Raw genomic sequence first — 24,191 nt, forward strand, 5'->3', positions numbered from 1 at the left:
TCTCCGCCCTGGTAGCAGAGCCAAGGCTTTAGGGGCCTCCAGGCCTGACCCTCTTGACAGCTTCACTCACGGTCGTGCTTTTCTGGGAGTTGCTCAACTCTGACTTCATTACATTCTGTTTTAAAAGGCAAGATCTCTCAACAGGAGGTATTTTAATTGGCTGTTCTGTGAATTTCCTTCCCGGGGGGGGGGGGGGCGCTCCCCGCACACCTCCACGCGGTGCAGGTCGGGGTCTCCCGGCGAGCCGTGGGAACCGACCTTCAAGTAGGAGCCGCGGATGAAAAACGGCGAAACGAGTAAAGAAAGACACACGACGTGAGATAAAGACTGTACTGAAGGCTTCATTATCACTCACACGACGATGACAAAACTTTTAAAAACAGGGGGAAAAAAAAAAACATTGGCCCGCGACCCCGAGGAGAGAGCGGGAGGTGAAGCAGCAGGGGGGCGTGGCCCCTTGAGGACCTGCTCTGTGTGTTCACGGCTCAAACACCTCAGAGAATAAAGCAAACTGATCTGGGAACACACACACACACACACACACACACACACACACACACACTTTTATTAAAATCGCTTTATTTGCGTTTCCGACTCCGTCGGGGCGACAGGCGTTCGACCGTGGTTTTAATTTGCCGGACGTCCGTGCGTCCAACTTCCTGCTCCTGTGCGGCCGCCGGTTCGCGTCTAGAAGTCCTTGTAGTGCAGCAGCCTGGAAAAGGTCAGAGGTCAAAGACTGTCAGTGGGACGCTCACTTCCATCCAAAAAGCCAACGATGGAATCCTCCCCGGCAGCGGCACGGCAGCGCTCCAACGCTGCTACTGAGCTTCATTGCGTGCCGGGGTGTTGGAGGAGCTACGGAGGCCCAAACGGGACATTTTTCTTTTTGTTGCCCTGGGCCTGAGCTGCACGAAGTGAAATGAACCAACAGGTCTGAAATAGTCAGAGTTCCCGCACCGGGATTCAAGTAATATTGATTTGATCGTTCGGTGTCAGTTGAAAGACACAAATATGATTCTTTGAGGAAAAAAACAAAAACACAAAAAAAAACGCAAAACAACCAAACGTTTATTGTTTTTTTTTTCCACCTAAATATTGTTGCACCCCTCATGAACGCCAACAAGAGCGTTCTTGCCGTTTCATGCGCTCCATCATGGAGGTACGTGTTGTATCAGTGTGTTTTGTGTCTACGGACAGTGCGGAGCGGGGGCGTGGCCCACCTGAACAGGGGGGCGTGGCCGGTGCTGTTAGCCAATGAGAAGAAGCCGCTGTGAGGAGAGAAGTCCATGCAGTGAGCGCGCTTCAGGACCTTCCTCTTGAACATGGGGAAGTTGGAGAACACCGACAGACTGGGAAGGTGGAGCTGCACGCAGGAAACACATTAAAAAAACAATTATTATAAAAACAGTTATACTAATAAACATAATAAAAAGCGAAGAGGTACACGGAGTAAATAAATACAGTATACAGCATAAATGAGTACAGTACTGAACTGACCATGAAGATATTTACATTTCTAAATGATCATCATTAGATTTCACGGAAAGAGGACAAAATCTAAATTTATTAAAACATATACTGAATAACAACTTAAAGACGTCATCCATCAGTGTAAAATAAGTCAATTCGGCGACTGTGCTTAAATCAAGGGTTGTAAAAACCGTACAGTCCTTGATTAAATCCGACAAACACGTCATATTTTTGCACAAGTTCACGACATATTGTCCGGTGCATCCTGTTCCACTGCCGGAGGACGACCTCCCTCGGCTGCGCTCTCGCCGTGTTCTTCCTCGAGAACGCAGCCGTGGCCTTGGAAGGACGTTCAAGGTCGGTGTCGTGTGGAAGAAGAGCTCGACGGCCCGGGGCGTGGCCGGAGGGAAGAGTCTTCTCTTTCAGGATTTTACTACTACTACTACTACTACTACTACTACTACTATTTTACCATCAGATCCACAAAGATTAACTTTGGTCTAATCAGACCAGAGTATGGATCCCCTCCGCACTGCCCCCCGGTGAGACCCGGTGCTCCGCCCCCAGGCAGCGCTGTGCGGGGCGTGTGCTGCTGGCAGAGCCTGCAGCCTCCCAGAATAATGCATCTGTTTGTTTTTTTTTATTTAATAAGCTAAGCTGTCCCTGAACACACGTGTGTGTGTGTGTGTGAACGCAACATTTTTATAAATATTTATACATTTCTGCTGAAACGCTGAATATTTTTTTTTAGAATGTTCATTTACAGATTCAAACAATTACTTGAAGTCAAATCAATCAATATTCTACTGTGGTTGAAGGTTTTTCTTTTTACAATTCAATAGTTAAAGATTTGTTATTCATATCAATTCATCTCGTTTCAACATAACACGCGGGCGTGGCCGACAGGAAAGAGCACTATATATGTTGACTGCATCCATGCTGTTCATACTATGATTTATTACTTGATGATTTATTACTTGATGATTTATTACTTGTATTTATTGAATAATAGACGAGATAAGGAACTCAAAATAAATCGCAAACCAAATCACAATAGTGGTTAAAAATAAATAAATAAATATCGCGAATTGATTATTTTGCCAAAACTTCTATCCCTGATCCTGAGGTGAAAGCTTACGACCACAGCCTGAATGTCTCTTTCAGCTTCTGTACTTTTGTTTCTGTGATTTCCTCATCCTCTCCTTCTCTTCGTGCTATAAAACCATCTTTCTTCCTCGCGTCTCCAGACGCTCCTCCGCCGACGTCAGAGTGAGATTCAAACACCAACCTGAACGACGAGCAGCTCCACCTCTCTTGACTGTGACGTTTCGGTCAAAACATTTTAATTACTTTATATTTTCTACCTTTCAGGAGGACGTCCTCGTTCCTGCAACACGGCCTTTCATCATTTCAATTAGAAATTCATATTTTCATGATTATTATTGATGTTTCATTGGTAACTGATGGAACATCATATCACATAGGAGCCTCAAACACGTCTTATTTGTAAAGAGAGATTCTGCTGAACTTGTTTGGTTTCTAGAGGGATGTACATTTTATGCTGTGAAAAAATTAAACAAGCATGTGAGGAAAACAATAAGAAAATCAATCGAGTATATTCAATGAAATATGAAAATGCAGATGTATTACCAAAAAATAAAAAAATAAAATAATAAAATAAAATATAAATAATAATAAATAAATAAAACACTTTAAGAAGAGGTTTAATAAGTAGGCACTGACTCAGATCCTCCCAGACCGTTAAAAAAGTCAAAATCAAAAAATAAATAAAAATAAAATACAATTTAAAAAAATATACATGAAAATATATATATATTAACTAACTAATTAACCAATTAGCTAATCAACAAAGATAAATAAATCAAGAAATAAATGAATAATAGCCGCCATCATCTGTCTTGATGCAGGTGTTATGAGACACTCACCAGACGCACGGCCTCGTCCTCGGCGTCGGACGCGATGCCGAGCAGCTCCGAGTTGTGGTTGAAGGCCAGGGAGGTCACCGGGGTCACCAGGTTCATCACGGCCTTCAGGGGCCTGGGGCTGGTCGAGCTGAGGCAGTCCTTCTGGGAGTACACGTTGACCACGCCCGACTGGGAGCTGGACAGAGACATTGGAATATAGAAATGACATTCATATAGAAATTAAAATAACACAGAAAGGACGTCGGAATGAGCAGCAGCGTCAATTCGGTTCAATCCATTTCCTGGATGCAGTTTTTTGTTTTTTTTATTCTTTCAGAGGATTTGTAATAAAACAAAATAATAAAGGTGTGCAAGCTTTTTTTTTTTCGGAGTGGAAAAAACAACATTTCCAGGCTGGCTCAGAGTGTTTTGGAACGTTGGTGATTTGGAGAGAACGTTGCATCAGTCCCAGAATTTATGCTGAGACACAGAAATTTTTTTTAAATAAAAATAGTCCAGAGGGAGTGGAATTCTGGTTCCTGGTTCTATTCCACTAAAGGTGGAACAGTGAAAAGTAACCGCTCCACCTTAAAAGTAGTTTTGATCAAACCACAAACTAACCACTCCGTCCGTACAGGACGAGTAATGATCATTCACGATGAACAAATAAGTCTAAATATGAATAACACAGGGAAATGTTTTTATTGTTTTAAACAAAAATAACAAATATTATTTTCCCCTGAACAGGACTTCAGTTTGTGGTGATTATAGTCTGTTTACGGTTCAAAGTCTTCTTGATGCAACCTTCAAGTATTATGGGGATTTTTGGACTTAGTGTGTGTGTGTGTGTGTGTGTGTGTGTGAGCCCCCCACCCGCAGGCCAGGTACTGTCCGTTTCTGGATGCAGCGATGGACGTTCCTCGGATGCAGCCGTCGTCCTCAAACTTGTTGACGCAGCGACTGCTCCGCACGTCCCACACATAGACTACTCCCTCCTCTGCAAGAAGATATATATATATATATATATATATATATATATATTAGTAACTGAATATATAAGTTATGTAATAAAAATGTATGAGTTACATAATATTATAACATAAGTTATATAATAAATATATGTTACATAATAATATAATATATAAGTTAAATAATAAATATATATGTTACATCATATTATAATATATAAGTTATAAAATAAATATATATGTTACATCATATAATATAAACGTTATATAATAATATATATGTGACATCATATTATAATATATAAGTTATAAAATAAATATATATGTTACATCATATAATATAAACGTTATATAATAATATATATGTGACATCATATTATAATATATAAGTTATATAATAAATATATATAAGTTACATCATATTATAATATATAAGTGATATAATAAATATATATAAGTTACATCATATTATAATATATAAGTGATATAATAAATATATATAAGTAACATTATAATATATAAGTCATGCCACCCAATTTACGATGGAGATAACACACAGTCCAACTTTCTAAAAACTTTGAACGTGTGAACCCATTTCAATACGGACCCGATCATTTTTTATTTATTTTCTTAAAACAAATGATATTTAACCAACACGACAGAAAAGGTGGAACCTACCGGACTGTGTGAAGACCTCGCTGCCGTCGGGGGAGAAGGCCATCCCGGTGACGGAACCGTTGATCTTCATACTGCGAACCACCTCTGTGGTCTGGACACACACACACACACACACACACACACACACACACACACACACACACACACACACACACACACACACACACACACACACACACACACACACACACACACACACACACACACACACACACACACACACACAGTTCTGACATTACAAAATTTAATTCAAGGACTTTAAAATACATTTTTAAGCACGATTCCTTCATTTTCAAGGACTTAAAACACACAAAACAAATGAAATTAATTTTCAATGTGATCTTTATTAATTATAATATGAAAAGATCTTGTTTTCATTGTCTAATATTCATATTAGTATTGTCATCTACTATACTATACTACTACTACTACTCCTACTATACTTTACTCAGCACCACCTTGCAGTATTTATTGTTACACGAATGTTGTTGTTACACTAATCTCTGTCGCAATGTAGCTTGAATGTTATTCTCCCTTGTAAGTCGCTTTGGATAAAAGCGTCTGCTAAATGTAAATGTATACTATGACATCTACTAAGTGTCTTCACTTTTTTTTGTCTTTCTCTGTCTTTTTCCAACCATGCTGGATTACATGTACGTTTAAAATATACATTCCATTTAATCTATGTATCTAATCAATGTTTTCAATGAAAGTATTTTCTTTCAAGTACATTTCAAGAACTTCAGCACACAAGGGGCTATTTTCTTGGTATTCCAGTACTTAAACTTCTGAGGACGAAATTAAAGCACCTCAAGCACCTGCTAAGCACCCTGTTAACAGAGGTTCACATTTAATCCAAACGACAGCGGACAAACCTGGATCCCAAGAATCAAAGACGAATGAAAACTCCCATTTTAACAGTTCTAAAAAGCCTGGTGATACCTTCCACTCGCTGCTGCTGCTGCTGTTACTACTATTTGGGTGTTATTTTGCCAACATGGATTATTACACCTTTTTTTCCATAATTCTCCACTTCCTGCGACTCGTCCCACCTTGAGTTTCAGGACGTGCATGTATCCTTGGCCTCCAGAGAGCAGCAGAGAGTCTCCTTCAGGGGAGACGCAGAACTCCCTCACGCTGGTCTGTTTCAGCCCTAGAGACACAAACACATTTCCAGGCTGGTGTCCCCACAACAAGGCTCCCTCTCCCTCTCCCTCTTTTGACGAGACAAAAGAACAAAATTTCCCCCAAAAACTGGAGTTTCCCTTCAAAGCTGTACATTCCTGCTGATATGATGTAGTGACTGAGGTCAGGAAAACAACGACTCAGCTGCTCCCAGTTCAGGAAAGACTCACAACCAGGTCAATTATTGGAGTAAAAAAATAAAAACAAAAACAAAATGGACGCTCCCCTCGTCCTCCCCGCGCTCACCTCGCACGGCGTTCACGGGGATGACCCGCCCCGCCATCATGTCGTAGATGTAGAACATCTTGCTCTTGACGCCGGTGGCCACCACCCTCTCTCCGTCCACGCTGAACTGGGCCTTGTGGACAGGGAAGCGCTGCAGGTGGATGCTCTGGATCTTGGGGTTGTCCTTCCCGTCCACCTGGAGGAGCCACGCAGAGGGGAGGGAGGGAGGGAGGGTGGAGGGAGAGTTTTCACAGTTTCGTCCACCAGGAGGCGCCTTCTGACGAGATTAGTTTGAGTTCTGATATTTTTTGGATGCAGCAGGGGAAGAAAGAGTTATAGAGACCCCAAAGTGACGCTGATTTAATACTTAACTTTGATTTGATTTCGGACTTAAGGTGATTTAAGAATTTTTTGAAAGACAAGACATCAATCAAGTGTTAGGTTCAGGGAGGTTTAGGCTTTGAAAACATCATAAATGTTGTCCAAAAGAAATGCATGGACCAAACAAATCTAAAGACTAAAGGTTTATGGTGAAACTGACGTCATCAATTCAAATTTAACAGGGTTTTGGAGCTGAGTTGCCGATGGAGCGCTGTGATTTCTGGAAATCAGCTTCTTAAAGCGACACATCCCACATCACCGCGACTCCACTTTTATGGATCCCTCACGCGTGAACACATTAATGTTTCATGTATGCACCGAACACCAAGACAAATTCCCTGTTCGTGTAAACTTACTTGGCAATAAAGACTATTCTGATTCAGATTCTGAAATCCACTCCGTTTATGCCAAAACTGATATTATTTTTACACGTTTGGTAAATAAGGAACTTTGGTTTAATGGGAGGACTGACCATCCCCCGACGAATAAACTTAAGAGTGTGTGTGAGGGAGTGAGAGCAAGGTGGAGGGAGGGATGGAGCGATGGAGCGCACGCAGTACCTGGAAGAGGGAGATGGTGTGGTCCAGTCCTGCCGTCATGACGACCTGAGCGGAGGGATGGAACTGGACGGTCGTCAGCCTCCCCTCCGCCAGACACGACGTGTTGGCGTTCGGACACTTCTCAATCTGAGACGATAAACAGGAGGTAGACAGGTAAACAGGAGGTAGACAGGTAAACAGGAGGTAGACAGGTAAACGGGAAGTCGACAGGTAAACGGGAGGTAGACAGGTAAACAGGAAGTAGACAGGTAAACGGGAAGTAGACAGGTAAACGGGAAGTAGACGGGTAAACAGGAGGTAGACGGGTAAACAGGAAGAAGCGACTGACCCGTAGGATCGACGAGGGGAGACTTTTAGAGGAAGTCACAAAGTTCCCGGTCCTCCTACACAGATCATCCTCATCATCATCATCACTGTCGTCACCTGAGAGAAAGACGGAGGATTGTCGAAATACACATATATACAATATACAAATAATATACAAATATTATAAAATATTATTTCTTTACTGAGAACCAACGGTTTTTGGGTTATGTCGGCACGCAGAGTATTCATTTTCAATACCGGTGAAAGGGTGAAATAAGTAAATAAACGGTGGTAACCCAATGGTCAAGGAGGTAGTAAGAGCAACGCTTAAACAATAACTTTTAATAACTTCCATTTTCCTCTCTGAACATTTTGTGCAAATCTTAAAAATCGTTTGAGAAACACAGAGCACCACAGCTCAAACTTTTTTTTTTTATTTTTTATTTTTTTTAATCTGAGCAGATTTTCGGCTTTCTGACGCCAAAGAGATCAAATGTCCAGGTGTTTAGATTCTGTCCCGATTCAGTCGATTCCATAAAAGTATTGAATCCCGATACGGAGCCCCAGTCCCCACTGCTGAGCAATATGTGAATCTGATCTGACCAGTCAGCTTCATGAGGACGGATTAAAAACCACTGCTTTGTTTACGTGTTAATACTTTATTTACATGTTATTACCTTTTTTTTTTTTTTGCATTTTATTACTTTATTTACATGTTATTATTTTATTTATATTATTACTTTCTTTGTCATTACTTTATTTCCATGTTATTACTTTCTTTGTAATTACATGTTATTACTTCATTCATATATTATTTCTTTCTTTGTTATTACTTTATTGACGTGTTATCATTTTATAATTATATTATTACTTTCTTAGTCATTAATTTATTTACATGTTATTGATCTATTCATATATAATTCATTTCTTTACATGTTATTACTTTATTTTTTCTTTCTACCTTTTTTATTTCTCCTGTCCTTGACCTTCACCTCCGCCCACGACGGAGTTCCTCCCATTGCCTTCTGAAACCTGGAGGAGATGAAGAAAGAGGAAGGGGGAGATGGAGAGAGAGAGACAGGCAGGGAGGGGGGGGAAGGAGGAAGACGGAATGAGCAGGTGGAACAGAAAGACAGGTGGAGAGCAACAAACAAGAGGTGTGTGTGTGTGTGTGTGTGTGTGTGTGTACTCACTGTTCCTTCATCCTCTGCTGCAGTTTCTGTTTGGTCATCGTCAACTCTGCCTCTCCTTTCATCAGAGCTTTACGGAAACGATGGCTCATGTCCACCCTGAGAGAGAGAGAGAGAGAATCAATTAAACAGAAGATGGAACTTGATTCTATTGTGTACATTAAAACCAGAGACACACACACAGCTTTACATACTCTTCCTCCAGCTCGTCATCCTCGTCCACCCAGGCGGCTTTTTGGGCCGATTGGAGTGCAAGGCGGGACCGGTTCTCCACTTCGGTTCCACTGTCGTCATCATCATCATCATCATCTTCCTCCAGCAACGTGCCACTTTTCACGTCCTTGTCCTTGCAACATAAAAACACATCAACACAGGTTCCATCAGGCGGATGTGATGCAGGTTCCCCACTATTCAGGATCTGATTTGAGACCCTTTGTTTATTTACATCAACATCCTGTGAGGCCCACTTCAACGAAATGTCGAAAGAGTGTTTTCTTTAATCCGACAATTTAGACACGTATTTATTACATTTTTATTATGTAACAACATGTATTATCCCACTCTCCTTTTTCGAGATACGTGGAATTGGTGTGACGGTCTGGCTTGGCACGGTTGTGCATTAGGTTGGATTGAGAGCATTAGGGAGGGCCGAAGAACCAAGTATAAAAAAAAATAGACTTAAATGTTTAAAGCTTGTGGATCCCCGCGATTGAGGAAACATCTTCCCTTTGGTCCGGGTCAAATCAGCGATATTGACGTACTTAAGAAATAATGTTCCTTTTAACAATTAAAACTGCGTGGAGCATCACAACACCGGACGGAGTGGAGTGGACTTAGGGCCGGGGGATAATGACTGATTCAATAATCGTGATAGTTTGGGGGCCGCCTATCGGTGCTTCCGTGATGTCTGAGAAACAGTCAGGGGTGACGCGGTTATCACAACCCAACAGGCTGAGGCGCCGACGGGAACAGCGAGATCGGTGCAGTGCAGGACTTTTCCCCTGTCGCGATACGACGGCGACGACCCGAATCCCAGGCGATATCTAGTCTCACACTGCGACACGGACATCATAACGATATCTGTGTCATGTCACGATGGATTGTCGTTAAGGCGAGGTCTAACCCCATATCGAGAGCATAACGACATCTAGTCTCGTATCGCGATATCGACCGCGTCTCGGTTATGTCGCCGCGGCCCCGATGGGACGTGACGGCTCCCCTACCTCCTCCTCCTCCAGCCTCCCCAAAAGCTCGTCCTCCGCCCCGAACACCAGGTCCTCCAGCAGCTTGACGGAGGCGTCCTCCTGCCCCAGCACCGTCAGGCTATCCACGTTCCTCCTCCGCTTGACGGCCTCCTGTTGGGGGTCGGGCCGGGGGAGCCCCATCCTCTTCAACCACCTCTTTCCCCTACTCCCCCTACTCCCCCTGCGCCTCTTCTCCGCCTCGACTCCCTCCTCCTCCACCTCTGGTAATTTAATCACGTCGTCCATGATTTACGCGCAAAACAAGGGGACGCGGAGCAGCTCCGTCCGCTGCACCACGTGGGTCCGCTGTGTTTTGGGGTCGTGGACGTCACGTGTTTCCGGGTCCGTGACCTCCCACCCCGGAAACAGTTACTTTCACGGTAACCCCCCCCATCCACCCGCCAAAAAAGTTAGCGCTCCACCTAGAGGTAGAATGTGGGCAGTGCGGCGCTGCTCCGTGGGGTGTCGTTTTGTGTTAATGTTGCTGATTTTAGCATTTTTTTTTGTTGTAACCGATGCCCAATCTATATATTTAATGGATTATATAATATATTATTTATAGGAAAAAAAAGTAAAAGTTAATATATAAAAAATAAGAACTCTTAATTTTGTTGTCGTAAAGTAGATATTACCGCCTTTATACAAACTACTCTGAATTCCACGAACAAAAAGCCTGAACACTGACAGGACGGCTCTGTAACACCTGGACAAATATCCAATGACACGCAGGACACACAAGCTCTTTGTTCATTGACCCTTTAATCTCCCAAACGCCACTGGACTCGGCCAATCGCCTGGCCGGGGCGCCGGCCCGCCGGGTCAAACACCCCGGCGACGAGATACGACGGAGCGACGGGGGAGGAGAGCAAGGGAGTGTCTAGTCCAGCGCATACCACGCTCCTGCACCCCTCCGTTCAGCGACATGCAGTGGGACAAAATAAATGGGAGCTCGGGGGGGAGGAACGCGAGGGGGCGGATGCGGGTCTCGTCGATGCTTTGAGCGACTCCCCCCGTTCATGTTCTTTATCTCTTATCTATGATCCTAAGACATAAAGCTTAATACTAACAGGAAGCAACACTCGCGCAGGGTTGTCTATATCTGTGAGGCGTTCAGTCACTTCTTCAACAAATTGACATCTTTCCCCCCCCGCCCCCAGTTGTTTTGTTTTTAATACCAGAGCTCTGTTCAAATCCTGAATTGACAAGTTTCACAGCAAACATTTCATAAGGCAGAAGACAAGCGACGGGGGGGGGGGGGGGGGGGCGAATTAAACAAGAGCTTTGCCGCCACGACCATGTCCATTTGGAACATAAACTCACAAAATGAAGAACAAAGTGCCGCTGTTCACCTGCAGTGAGCCAGTCTATGGATGCGGGAAGATTCTGAGGTGTTTTCTACTGTGGAGAAATTTGTACCAAAATAAATAAATAATAATAAAAAAAAGATTACGATTACACTTCAATTTCCAATCGTACACAGGTCAAGGTCCATCAATAACTTGAAGGGCGGGTTCACGATTTTTCAACCCACTGTGCTGCAGCTTCTCACTGGGCTTCCACGCAGCCCAAGGGGGCAAGCGTTCAGTGCTTTTTGAAACTGCACGTACGCAGAGAGAACGTGTCCTTTAGGACGTGGGAGGCATTGGGCCACTTACGGGGTGTGAATTTGACATTTTGAATGTTTTCTTTATCAACAGGCTGATAAAAAAACAGTGTTTTACTTTGTGCCTTACTTTTTTCGCCGTCTTGCAGATTTGAGCAAATCGGGGAATTTTTAACAGGTTTTAACGAAAAAAAGAAATGTTATGACTTATTAATTCTATTGTTTCGGAGCAATTTCCCATTGGAAAAATAAACAAGAATCCTCTATCAGTTGAACAAACTATATTAAGCAGAGCTGAATTACTTATTTCTTGCCTTTTTTGGTACCCACAACATTTCAAATGTCTCTTTCCTTAAAGAATTTACACAAATGAGAAAAAATGTATAGAACCTTAAATTTGCAGTTGGAGTTTTAACTGGTGTCAGAGGTAACTCAGAACCTCCAGACTGGGTCCCAAAACGAACAAAAAAAACCACATCAATGATAGCTCCCAACAGCGGTTCCATACACATTTAAAAGGGACCTATAAAGCTCCTTTTCAACAAGTTAATATAGGTCTCTGAGGTTCCCAAAACATGTTTTTGAAGCTTTTTGTTGAAAATACCATTCAGATTATGCATTCGAGCCATTGCAACATGCCTCTAAATCCATTGTGTTCAGAGCACCTCGGACGGAGGGGGGTTCGAATTCTACCGAAGCCCCACCCGACGTGGGAAGCGGCTCAAAATCTGAACGGCGTATTTCACCGCGTTTTTCTAAAGGCTCACAAAAAAAAAATCGGACCGGGTCGTCTAATTTCACAGAGTGTGTGTTAGTACTGTAGGCCCATCAGAGACCCAAAGCGCATGTGCACGAGGTGCCCTTTAAAACATCCCATTCTTAGAAAACAATGCACAATGAATTGGCCTTATTCTGATGTAGTCAACATTTTCTAAATAACCAAGTTTAATTTTGTTAAAACAGACACGGGGGGGAAACCAAAAACATAACCTTGCGCTTGAGTCTTCAGGGACCAGCCGAGAAGGGAGCAAAATAAAACCTATATATTTCAGTATTACAGAACGTTAACCAGCACTCTGACATTTTTCGACGAGGGGAAATACCCCACACCCTTGACCCAAGCTCCTTTAAATCTATATGAAAACATCTTAGTTTTTAAACAATTATTGTGCACGTAACCATCCCCATCATCAGAACGTTGTTATCCCAAAACTGCAGGCTTTAGTCCACGACTTGAACCAGCCAGGATGAAATATTTTACCCTTTTTTCCGCCCACACGAGAACCAAGGCTACAAGGAACTGCAAAGAATCCATTCACATAAAAACATGCTCATCGAATGTCAAGCGGTTACCGTGGTTACCCATGACCCACGCTAGAGTTTGGCCCTAAAACTACCGAACACTGACATCATTGGGAATCAAAAGGAATTATCCAAAAAAAATAAAATAAAAAAAATTAAAAACAGAGAAGAGAAGCCAGCTCTCAGATTTAAAAGCTTTTTTTTTTTTTGTGTTTTAATCTTGGCTTCCTTCTTGGTGTGAAGGAGGCCGGGGTTAAACATCAGTCGTCGGAGCAGGCAGCGCCCTCTTTAGAAGCTCCCCCCGCGTCACGCGTGGAAGCGAACAAGGTTTACCAGATTCCGGCGGCGTCAGATGAAGTCGCGGCTAAGTGTTAAAAGTGCAAAGCTGTGGTCGGGGATCACGGAGCTCACCGCGGCCAAAAGATGCAGCGGCAGTGAGAACTCATGAACACGGAATGGGTGGCGTGGAAGGTTCCAGGTGCTTTGTGTTTCCTCCCAGGGCCTTTCTAAAATGTTGGCTTCCATCGTTTGCAGCTGTTCATGCCGACAACCTGCTGAACGCTTCACGGTTGAGGAACGTAACGCCCTTTAAATGCAGCTCAACGGGGCAAACTTTTTAAACAAAAAATGGATGTCGAATCTATATTTCCGAAAAGTGAAACTCACAATATTGCCAGACAGTCTTTAGGGATAAACACCAGCAATGTTGCACCTTATCGAGTTTTCCCACTTTTGCACTATTGTGCTAAGGTAAGAGACTACCGCCAGTCCGCTGTGGCCAACGTTACGCTCCGGTGGTACTGGATGAATTGCAAACAGTAGTTCTCAATAAAATTTGAAATCACTGACACTCAAAACATGTTAAAAAATAATAAATAAATACACGCCAGACAGCTGTCACTGTAATACGAGTTTCCGATTTTCGTTTTTGTTTTTTTTCTGGCTCAAACATTTGCCCCATCGGAACGCAACGCAGCAGAGCGGCACGTTTCCCAATAGATTACAAATGACCGGAAACGACATTTTAACGAGGTCTGGGTTGAAAAACAGCAAGCTGACACTGCACGTAAATAAAAACAGTAGGCTGTGCCGTCATGTGGTTCCAACCCAGATCGACTGAGCGACGAAAGAAGCGGCATGCATCCATTGAGTCTTTATGTCTAGGAAATGGGTGTGGGGGGGGCGGGGGTTGGTTAGTGGGGATGAAGGGGGGGGGGGGTTTCCTTCAGCGCAAGATTCTAACACGAACATCACCTGACAGAAGGAAGGCAGAATGCCTCCACCCAAACTGCCCCTTCATTATCCCTACGCCTTATCCCATCTGACTCCAGTCCCACTGTGGATGGAAGGGTGGGGTTTGGGTGAGGTCAGTAAAGGTGAGTTTCCCAGTTCATTTCTGCCTCTCTTGGCACTTATGGAGTTATTCTCCTCTACAGACAAAAAAAAACAATAAAAAAAAATGAAAATCTCCCATCTGAATTTGGGAAGATTCGTTCACGGAAAGTCACGATTTTTTTTTTTTTTCCTTCCAAAAGTCAGATAATTCATCCTCTCGAATAGTGTTTTTCTTCCCATTTTTATCGTATCCAAAAGATAAAATAACGTATCCAGTTGCCGGCTCGGCGCGGGACCTTGAAACCCCATCGGTTCCAAGTTCACCGCCAGGCCAGGGTGTCCGTCCGTCGCCGTGGTGACGACAGGGAAACGAATCTCTGAATTCCACGGCTCCGCGCGGACGTTCGGTGACAAACCTGACGGTGCCGGACGTCACTGATGTCGGCGTTTCTGCGAACGTCACGACACCGGCTGAAGAACTGATCCCGACGTTGGGTTCAAGACAAACAGATTAGCGTATCGTTAGTACCGGGGGGGGGGGGGGGGGGGGGGGGCGGACTGTTCACCTGCAGTAAACATCCCCTCCGGTGGATCCGGGCCCGGGACGGTATAATCCCACACATCGTCTCGTCTTCGTGTCTGAAGATGTGACCGTTTTCCACTCCCCAAAAAAAAGGTGCTTCACTCTCCCGTCGCCAACTCTGGGAGATTGCATAGGCAAAGCCGCAGCCTCGACGTCTCGTTCCACGCAAGTTAACACGGTAGCCACGGGAATTCGGACCCGACTAAAAAGCTTCGTCACGCTTCCCCACTCTACCTGCAAAAATATAATTTGTTTTCCTCCGGAGGGCACTGACTCCGTCACCTCGGGTCCAACTCATCTGGCCAAAATCAGCCCGGCCCACCAGTGCATAAGTATACGTTTGCTATGAGTTACTTCAGTCTCTTTTCATATCAATTTGCAAAAGCTGCCACTGTGCAGTAATGTGGTTCCTTCACAATGTAAAATAAAAAATAAAAAATAAATTGAAAAGAAGAAACGTGTTAAAACATTTTTTTTTACGAGGAAATAGGTGATTCTTGCAGCTCAATTACTTTTCATGGTTCTTTCCGTACTGGACAGTACAGGGAGTGTCACAGTCGGACAAACAAAAAGATATTTAAGAGCTAAAACCATAAAGTATTTAGCTTTTATCAACGCCAGAATATATATATATTTTTTTTTCCAGTAGTGTAGACGAGCCCAATCGAGGAGGCAGGAAGGTGCTCTGACGGGGCCGACCCACGTGACTTCCTGTTTGACTCGTTCACCAGGTCACCCTACCAACGCCATTAAACTCTAAAAGGAAAGCTGAGTTTCTCTCGTTTTTCTCCAACGCTCCTCTGGATCCGTCAGGCCTTCCACCTCTCCCCATCGTAAAGAGAGTAGCGACGGCACCCCTGCACGAGGAACCGTTTGTCCGTCTCCATGGCGACAGGCGCACAAATCAAGACGGCCCAGCTCGCCAGAGCAGGAAACTGTTTCTGAGTTAGCTTGTCTGTGGCGGGAGGCCATGTGGTTGAGATTTACAACCGCCATTTTCCTTTCCGGCCGTTTCCTTCCTCGAACGTGTTGCCTTTGTCGGGCGGAGTCACGGCAGGATGCCCGCCTTGTTGTTGAGCCTCTACCGAGCAGGACGTGAAAGCAGCCTGAGGCGGGGTGGTGTCGTCCTATGAAATTATCCATGTGCACTATGGTTCTCATGGTGTACGATTCAGTGTGTGTACCTGTGTGTGTTTCTGTTGGTGTGAATGAGCTGGTTTGTGTTTCGGTGTGTGTGTGTGTGTGTGTAAGGGCTTGGATTTGTGTTAGTGTTGATGAATGTGTGATATGCGTGTGTACAAGTGCTTCCTGTGTGTGTGTGTGTGTGTGTGTGTGTGTGTGTGTGTGTGTGTGTGTTCTTCTGGGTTCACCTTCCCACTGGGGGCAGTGGGGGGGCTCCTCTCATCACTGGAGGAAAAAACAAACAGACACCATTAAAGTTCTCATAAAAGAACTTGCATGGTTTAACACGCTGCAGATAACGATGTGTGTGTGCGTGTGCGTGTACCTCTGTTGACTTTGCTGGGGTAGATCTTGGTGAAGTGCCGGTACTCCTCGGGTGGAGGGAAGTCGTCGTGGGAATGGAAAGAATACTTGGACTCAAAGTCATCTGTTAGAGGAGGGCGGCGAAGAGTTACCAAAACATCACCATAACCAAAAATCTTGCTGTTCCACTTATTGAAATCGTTATGTTTTGCAGATGATTTTGCGGCCCGGTTGCAGTACCCTCACTGACCACTAAGGGAGGGGGCGCCACGATGGATTTACAGACAGACCAGACTCACCGACAAAGGAGCGAGGGACGGAGGAGGAATGTCCGTTGCGGAGAGGAGGGGGAGGCGGGGGAGGTCCGGCGGGAGTGCGGGAGGGGGGAGGAGGGGGTTTTCCCCTGGTGGGGGGGTCAGAGGTCATGGAGGGGCTACCGTGTGTCCTGTAGGGCGGAGGGGGGGGCGCGTCTCTGCCCCCGGCCCTCAGTGACGCCTGGCTGCTGGGAACTGGGGGCGCTGAGAGAGGGGGGAGAGAGAGAGGACGATGGAGAGAGATGAGGGAGGAGAGTTCATAACAGACAATAATACCTGCAGGGTGAGCTCTGTGCTGTGTCCAATTTTTTTCACTTGTGTCAAACACAAATGAATAAAATTCTTTAACTAAGTACAGCTACTGCTGAGCAATTCCCGACGCAAAACAGGTTTGCAGGTCCATTTCGAGTGGACCACCGAAGAAAACCTCCACTTACATATTCTCCTCCTCTATATGTTTTAGGTGTTTTTGTGTTGGTTGTCAAGGCATTTAGCTAGCTGGGCTAAACAAAGTCAAACTAATGAAATGTCAATTTCTAATCTCGGTGTGTGCGTCTACCTGCGGCCCGTCCTGGCGGCTCCCTGACGGGGGGAGGCGGCCTGCTGACGCCCTGCTGGGAGGGGGTGGGAGAGGGAGAAGGGGAAGATGGGGGAAGAGGGGCGGGGCCTCTGGTGGGGGTGTGGCCTCCGGGCGAGGGGGCGGGTCTCTTGTTGCCGAGGGAGTTGTTCCGCTGCGGCAACTCGGGCGCCGGCTCACCGTCGTTGGAGATGCGGTAGGGCGGAGGGGGAGGGGCCAAAGAGGAGGACGAGGAGGAGGCGGGGTTTCCCCCCGACGTGGGAGGCCGCCTGCTGTTGCCGGGCGACGGCGGAGGCTTGGCGGGGAGGGGAGGGGTGTTGTTTGGCGTCGGGGGGAGTGGCTTCTCTCTGTTGTAGGAGGAGGAGGGAGGGGAGGGGGCGTTGCTACGCCGACCGAGGGGGGGAGGCGGGGGAGGAGCGGAGGAGGAGTGCTTCATGCCGGCAGAGGGGGAGGAGGCCGCAGACGAGTGGGAGGAGCCAGAGGGGGAGGGCAGGTTGGGCAGCGACGGGCGCTGGGCGCGAGCCGTCTCCGTGGGCGACGAGGCCTGCGGGGACGGGGTCTCGGCGTCATCGTGGCGATGGCTGGGCGGGCGGGGCGCGGCGCCACGAGTGGTGGGAGAGCGGCTGGAAGAACCATCTGGAAGGAAGACCGACCTCAGTGAGGAGCTCGGACCACTTCAATGGATTGATCTGGATTCATCTCTTTGCTTAGCTCAGCTGTACCACAGCACGGACAAAATAATGGTCTTCTATCAAATAGGGCTATTTATTGTATACCAAACCAACTGACTGCCTCAAAGGGATCAAGGAAAGAAATCGCACAAATTAGCTTTTAAGGAGGCACGTCTGTGTGAATTGAAAAGCATTCCAGGCGACCGCTTCATGAAGCTGGTTGAGAGAGTGAAGACTGTGCAAAGCTGTCATCAAGGCAAAGGTTGGAGGAATCTATCATGTCAAATATTTTGATGACACTTATTTGGCTACTACATCCTTTCATATGTGCTATTTCATAGTCATGATGTCGTCACTTTTATTCTGCAACATAGAAACTAGTACAAATCAAGAGTAGAATGAGTAGGTGTGTCCAAACTTTGAACTGGGACCGTACACCACGACAGACACCACAAGCTACATTAACACCGGGGATGGTAGCTCAGGCGGTAGGGCTGGTGGTCTAGTAATCTAAAGGTTGCTGGTTCGATCCCAGGCTCCTCCTGCTAGCATGCTGTAGTGTCCTTGAGCAAGACACTTAACCCCTAATTGCTCCTGATGGCTGCGTCCGTCGCTGTTTGAACAATTGTAAGTCGCTTTGGATAAAAGCGTCTGCTAAATGACTAAATGTAAATGTAATGTAACAAGCCACTCACCTCCGACCGGCCGCAGCTTGGGAACGCCCCCCTGAAACAGGCCTCCGATGGGGGGGACGGAGCCCGAGGGGCTTCCGGCCGCACTGGCTCCCCCTGAGCCAGAACCACCTCCTCTGGGCTCTAGGAACCACAGAACATCCACGGTTCAGAGGCGACGCGGATCCCGCAGCAGTCAAACAAGAGTATAACTACAGTTAGCAGCACAGCACTAGGTACTGGGTTAATGTTCTCTGGATGGGCTGGTGAAATGGCGGCAGAGTTAGTTTCTATGTTAAGACACTCGGCTACGGTGAGATGGGACGAAATGCAACAAGACGGAATGAGATGAGATGGCAAAATTTAATTAGTTGTTTTTACGGTCCCACGCTGCTCCGTCGGACATCGTAAGGAGAGCACGACGTGTGTGACAGAAACAGTTGTAAAACATCAGTTGGCAATAAGTTACAGATTTAGAGTACAGGGTTTTAGGGCTGCACAATCGTTGGGAAGACCTTTTAAGGTAGATAAAGAAATAAAAAACTGATTGGTCAAAGATGCAAGAGAAATATAATTGTGCAATCAAGCAGGAATGTATGGGACCAAATCAGGAAGTTTTTGCCTCAGCAGAACTGTGCAGCCCTAAAAGAAACACCCTTTGGAAAGGGTCCAGGTGCTCTGCGATGCCATTCGATGCCGTTCCTCTGCTCTGACCCCACAGGGAAACCGGAAGCAGCGATGAACGAACAAAGTCAGTTGCCATTCAACCCGGAGACGACCGGGTGGGGAAGTTTGAGATTTCTATGATTTTGACGTTGTGTTGGGGCCGAATTCGTCTCCTACGGTCTGCTCGGTGGGGACGGTTTGTTTTGCTGATCGCTGCTCGGCTGAAACGCAACGAGGCAGCAGAGATGTGCATTTGTACAAAGTGCGTTTCGCTGTGGGGCGAGCGTGGACGACGTTGGAGAGTTTTATTCCAAAATACCATCTCTGAAAATTTGAAATCTTATCTGGAGTCGACGGGACCTTTCAAAAATGTCTCCCTGCCCCCACCGCCCCTCTCTGTCTCTCCTCTTTCACCAGATTTAATTTAATGCAGATGACGATTTTGGAATAAAACTTAACGGAATCAAACCAGGAAGCAGACATTTTGAATCTCCTGTTACACACCCCCCCCCCCCGAGCTCATCACAGCAGCAAGCATGTTAGAGTAAACAGCCACGGCCTCTATGCAGGATGCTACAGCTCCGTGTTAGCCAGCTGCCGCACTAGTAAGAAGAAGAAACCAACAGATTAAGAGACTAGACATCTTTAGAAGACACACACACCCGGTCGTAGTCCCAAGTAGCCTATTTAGCGAGCAAGCTCTAATTCAGTGATAGCCGCCTTGTTAACAAGCCACGAACACAAGCAAGGGACGACAAAAAGATGAATCAGAAACTCGTGTATTTTCCTAATGTTATCAAATCGGATCAAGAACGATAAGAAGAATGGGAATAAGATGAGAAAGGGCGGTGAGACGTACAGAAGACACAATGTGCGCCGTATAAAAGGGAAGACAAAGAGAAGGTAAATGAAGACAAAGTGTCACCTGACTGATGGGCGGATGGGTCAAAATTAACACTGTACTTAAAACGGACAAACACATTGTGCGTGGATTTGTTCCACATCCAGAGCGGGAGGGTTTGGGAGCAGTGCGGACACGCATTCGTAGAGCTGCTCCGCCTTTACAGTCGTCATTGCGGCGACCCTCGTGGGTCTGGACACGCAGTGATGGTTTGATTGTAAACCCAGAGACTAAATGATCCCTCTGAGGACAAATTATAATACTCTTCCAGCGTTCTCTATGTTTTTACGTGTCTACATGGCTTGATATTGCCCGCTCCTCCAACAGGATATTGATGAGTCATATTGACCACTCGTTGACTGGAATCTAACGAGGTCGCTCACTATCGCATCAGAAAAAGAGGCGGTATCGGTATTAAGGTCAGAAGCGTGGAGACGTGTCGGTTGCTGTTCGGGTCGCGGGCGCTCGGCGGTCGAGCCCCGAGCGGAAGTTTCAAGCCCCAGCACCAGATGAGGTTCTGGAGGTTGAAGGAGTTCAATTCGGACACAGCGTTGTCGGGTTCTGTCCTGGATGATTAATCCTGATTTTTCTTTTCTTGCTTTTAGCCAGTTTGCAGACGACATAATTTATCACAAAACCCAAAATAAATATGATACATATAATTGGGAAATTATATAATACAACAACAGCAGCACTGCGACGCGTGAGAGAGAAATCTTTCAATACACGAGCTGTAAGAACTCGAAGACTCAAAGTAAAATTCCCTCATTTCCGCGGCATCCTCATAACTGACAAACTACTATTTCTATGAATATTATGTCTTCCATAATTAGTTCTGCATCAATACTGTATGAGAACTGTACGCAGTCTAGCCAATACCACTACAAAAAAAATATTGAGATCAGTGGCTCTGAAGGTCCTGAATGTTATTATTTTCAACCAATTTATTCAGTTACGAAATCAAAATCAGACTAAAGCTGACACCATCACTGAATTCCCAACTTAAAACAGGAAACCGAAACTCAATGAAAGCACATTGGGTTTCGTTATTTCAGGTTTAAGCAAAGGAGCATTTTCATGAGCGCAGAATGTGAATCCTTTCCCATGATGCTCTTTCAATCTGGCCAAAATACATTTTAAAAAGATAAAAAGGCTTAATTCCCAAGGTGCCATTCGATATCGTGCAGCCCATATCACACTAAAGAAAACCTAGATTTTGGACGGGAAGTGTCTGAAGAGCTGGCTAAGGAAGCCTGACATCGTGCACACAGCCGTCGCCGGCGGAAGCATCGTGTTCTTACTGTCGAGCGACAGCGGGGCGCCCGCCTTCCTCTGCTCCTCTCGGGTGGACGGCTGCTGCTGCTGCTGGCTTAAGTATTGGTATAAGCGAATGTACGGGTGCTCTGACGGTGCCGGCGTCGGGCTCTTACTCTCGAGCAGCGGCGCACTGCGGTCGCTCACCGCCGCCACCTTCCGCAGCCTGGTGCCTCGGCAGATGTCTGACAGCAGAACGCTACGATCTTTGGTCTCCTCACAGTTCAGCTTGGGAGGGGTCGTGTTGGCCTGGGGGCGAGGTCGGGGTTCATTATGTGACAGCTCGAATTAGGGATGCAACGGTACAGGGTACACTATATACACTGTATACTATATCTATATTTCTTCTGTATATGCCCTTGCATCCTTATTGCCATGTCTCCCCTGCCCTTGCCATTTTTGTAATTTATCTCTATCTGATGCATGGATCACACTTTGTATATTCTGTATAGATTATATGTCATTTGTTTATTTTTAGTGTATGTTTTTTTTTTCTGACCTGGCTGAAGGTGGGCGGAGGTGGAGGACCCCCGGGCGGCGGAGGAGGAGGAATGGGCATCCTGATGTTTTACTGACAGCCACCGACAGACTGCTGGTTACAGTACACACACCTGGGCCACCCTGTAATTAACACACACACACACACACACTACTGTAGAGAACAGAGCTTCAATGTGCACGTCATGCCTTCAGTAACAGTACAGCCATCAACAACCCAAATCCATATTTGTTTCTCAAAGAAAACCAATAAAACCATGTTCCTCACTGTGATTAATAACTGATACACACTAGTATTCACTGACTAAATGTTATTTCACAGTGACACATTGGACAATCATCCAATCCAGCTAGCCGTGGCACTAATGGCGAACAGGTTTATGCAATAACATTTCTCCCAAAAATCATAGTAACCCAAACCTGGGACGTAGATCGAGGATGAGGGTCGTTGGTAATGCTCGCCATATAGCGCAACGGCAGCCTGTTCCGAGATGCTAGTCAAGTTAGCATCACATCCCATCCCATTAATATTGGCCCGGTTTCCTGCGGCTGTAGCTGGCTAGCTTCGCTCCCTCTATTCGCGTACATCTCATACTTTGGAAATACTCAACAAATATTGAATTTCCTCCTAACCATTCGGGTGTAAGACGCGATGCAAATAGAAGGTGTTGGGCTGTGTGGACCCCCAGTGGTGGAACGTTAGCTCCCGGTTAGCGGCAGCAGGCTACTCGTTAGCCTTAGCGAGCGTCATCGAAACGGACCTGCGCGGTATCGCCGTATCGCCGTACCTCTTCATGTCAGAGGCGCATCGTCGCGCATTGGACTCTCGTCGTCGTCGTCGTCGTCGTCGTGCCTCCTCGGCGGCGTCTTCATCCACACCGCGGGGTACTCAGGTGCATGCTGCGGCCACCCAGCGGGTCTCGCTCTCCCTCGGCCTCTCCCCTCCGGGATCATCCGGCTTCAGCCTCGGACGCCAACTGGAGTGCGCCGCCACGTCTGCGCATGCGCAATCCACATCTCCCCCCCCTCAACGGAGCTTGTGCGATATGTCATTATTAATATCAAAAACAATTCTAACTATTTATTTTAATTAGACGATGTTTGTTACGTGTATTTTAATTTTCAGTTAAATTGAGCGCATTGGGCGGTACTGGTTAACGCCGGGGGTCGCAGGCGACAGGCCCGGGCCCGCCGCACAATTCGGTGCGATTTTTAATGAAAGCATAAAACTTCACTTAATGTTTTAAGAATCTATAACAGAATAAAATACAATTTAGATTTTTTTTTTAAGGACTTGCGCGTCCACTATTTTATTGCATGAAATTATTATTATTATTGTTATTTGTACATTATTTCATATCATTCGTATTATAATAATTTCCCCTTATTAACTATTTTTGTCAGAATGTGAATTGTTGATACAGAGGTTTAATGTGTATGGTTAATAATAATTAAATCTATCATTCTGTCTGTCTATCTCTCTATCGATCGATCGGTCTGTCTGTCTGTCTGTCTGTCTGTCTATCTATCTATCTGTCTGTCTGTCTATCTCTCTATCTATCTATCATCTGTCTGGCTGTCTGTCCGTCTATCTGTCTGTCTGTCTATCTATCTATCTATCTGACTGTCTGTCTGTATGTCTGTCTATCTCTCTATCTATCTATCATCTGTCTGTCTGTCTGTCTGCCTGTCAGCCAGTTCACTAAGACAATTCACGCAGAACAGTTTATATCCTCCTTTGATGTTCAACGTGGCCCCCCAGGAGAGCTCAGTCTGCCCAGTGGACCCCCCAGGTGTTTGCTGCATGCATGGGGGCCCTTCCGTCCCCCAGGGTCCCCCAGGGTCCAGGCGTGTCCTGCTGCAGAGGCGGCAGCTGAGCTTCCCACCAGGGAAGAAGACCTTGTCGTCACTCTGATCCCATTTCAATGATAGATGGAGGTTTTGATTCAAGATTTTTATTTGTCACATACATATACATACTTTCATACATATACATACTTTCATACATATACATACTTTCATACATACTTTCATACATATACATACTTTCATACATATACATACTTTCATACATATATGCAGTGAAATGTAATGCAACGCCCCCGGTGATAGCACACAATATGTCCTAGGAAAAAATAA

The 24,191-nt window shown here is 45.6% G+C and overlaps 2 protein-coding genes across 2 annotated transcripts; both read right to left on the bottom strand.

Moving 5' to 3' along the window:
- Window positions 1-323: 323 nt before the first annotated feature.
- Window positions 324-10,370, bottom strand: utp18 (UTP18 small subunit processome component). The gene is made up of 13 exons (XM_080009241.1): window positions 10,112-10,370; window positions 9,083-9,234; window positions 8,892-8,987; window positions 8,660-8,730; window positions 7,721-7,815; window positions 7,393-7,518; window positions 6,473-6,647; window positions 6,094-6,194; window positions 5,042-5,132; window positions 4,269-4,392; window positions 3,417-3,591; window positions 1,221-1,363; window positions 324-712 (listed from the first exon to the last, which is right to left on the bottom strand). The coding sequence occupies exons 1-13, from the start codon at window positions 10,271-10,273 to the stop codon at window positions 688-690; spliced, it is 1,536 nt and encodes a 511-aa protein (XP_079865367.1). The 5' UTR covers window positions 10,274-10,370; the 3' UTR covers window positions 324-687.
- Window positions 10,371-14,722: 4,352 nt separating this feature from the next.
- On the bottom strand, window positions 14,723-22,993 carry LOC307237169 (WAS/WASL-interacting protein family member 2-like). Its single transcript, XM_080009829.1, has 8 exons — window positions 22,841-22,993; window positions 22,054-22,175; window positions 21,542-21,803; window positions 18,698-18,817; window positions 17,314-17,967; window positions 16,740-16,949; window positions 16,463-16,564; window positions 14,723-16,362 (listed from the first exon to the last, which is right to left on the bottom strand). Exons 2-8 carry the CDS (start codon window positions 22,111-22,113, stop codon window positions 16,322-16,324), a joined length of 1,449 nt encoding a protein of 482 aa, XP_079865955.1. The 5' UTR covers window positions 22,114-22,175; window positions 22,841-22,993; the 3' UTR covers window positions 14,723-16,321.
- Window positions 22,994-24,191: the final 1,198 nt, after the last annotated feature.

This window comes from Zeus faber (genome assembly GCF_960531495.2).
Source record: "Zeus faber genome assembly, chromosome: 11".
Lineage (NCBI taxonomy): Eukaryota > Metazoa > Chordata > Actinopteri > Zeiformes > Zeidae > Zeus > Zeus faber.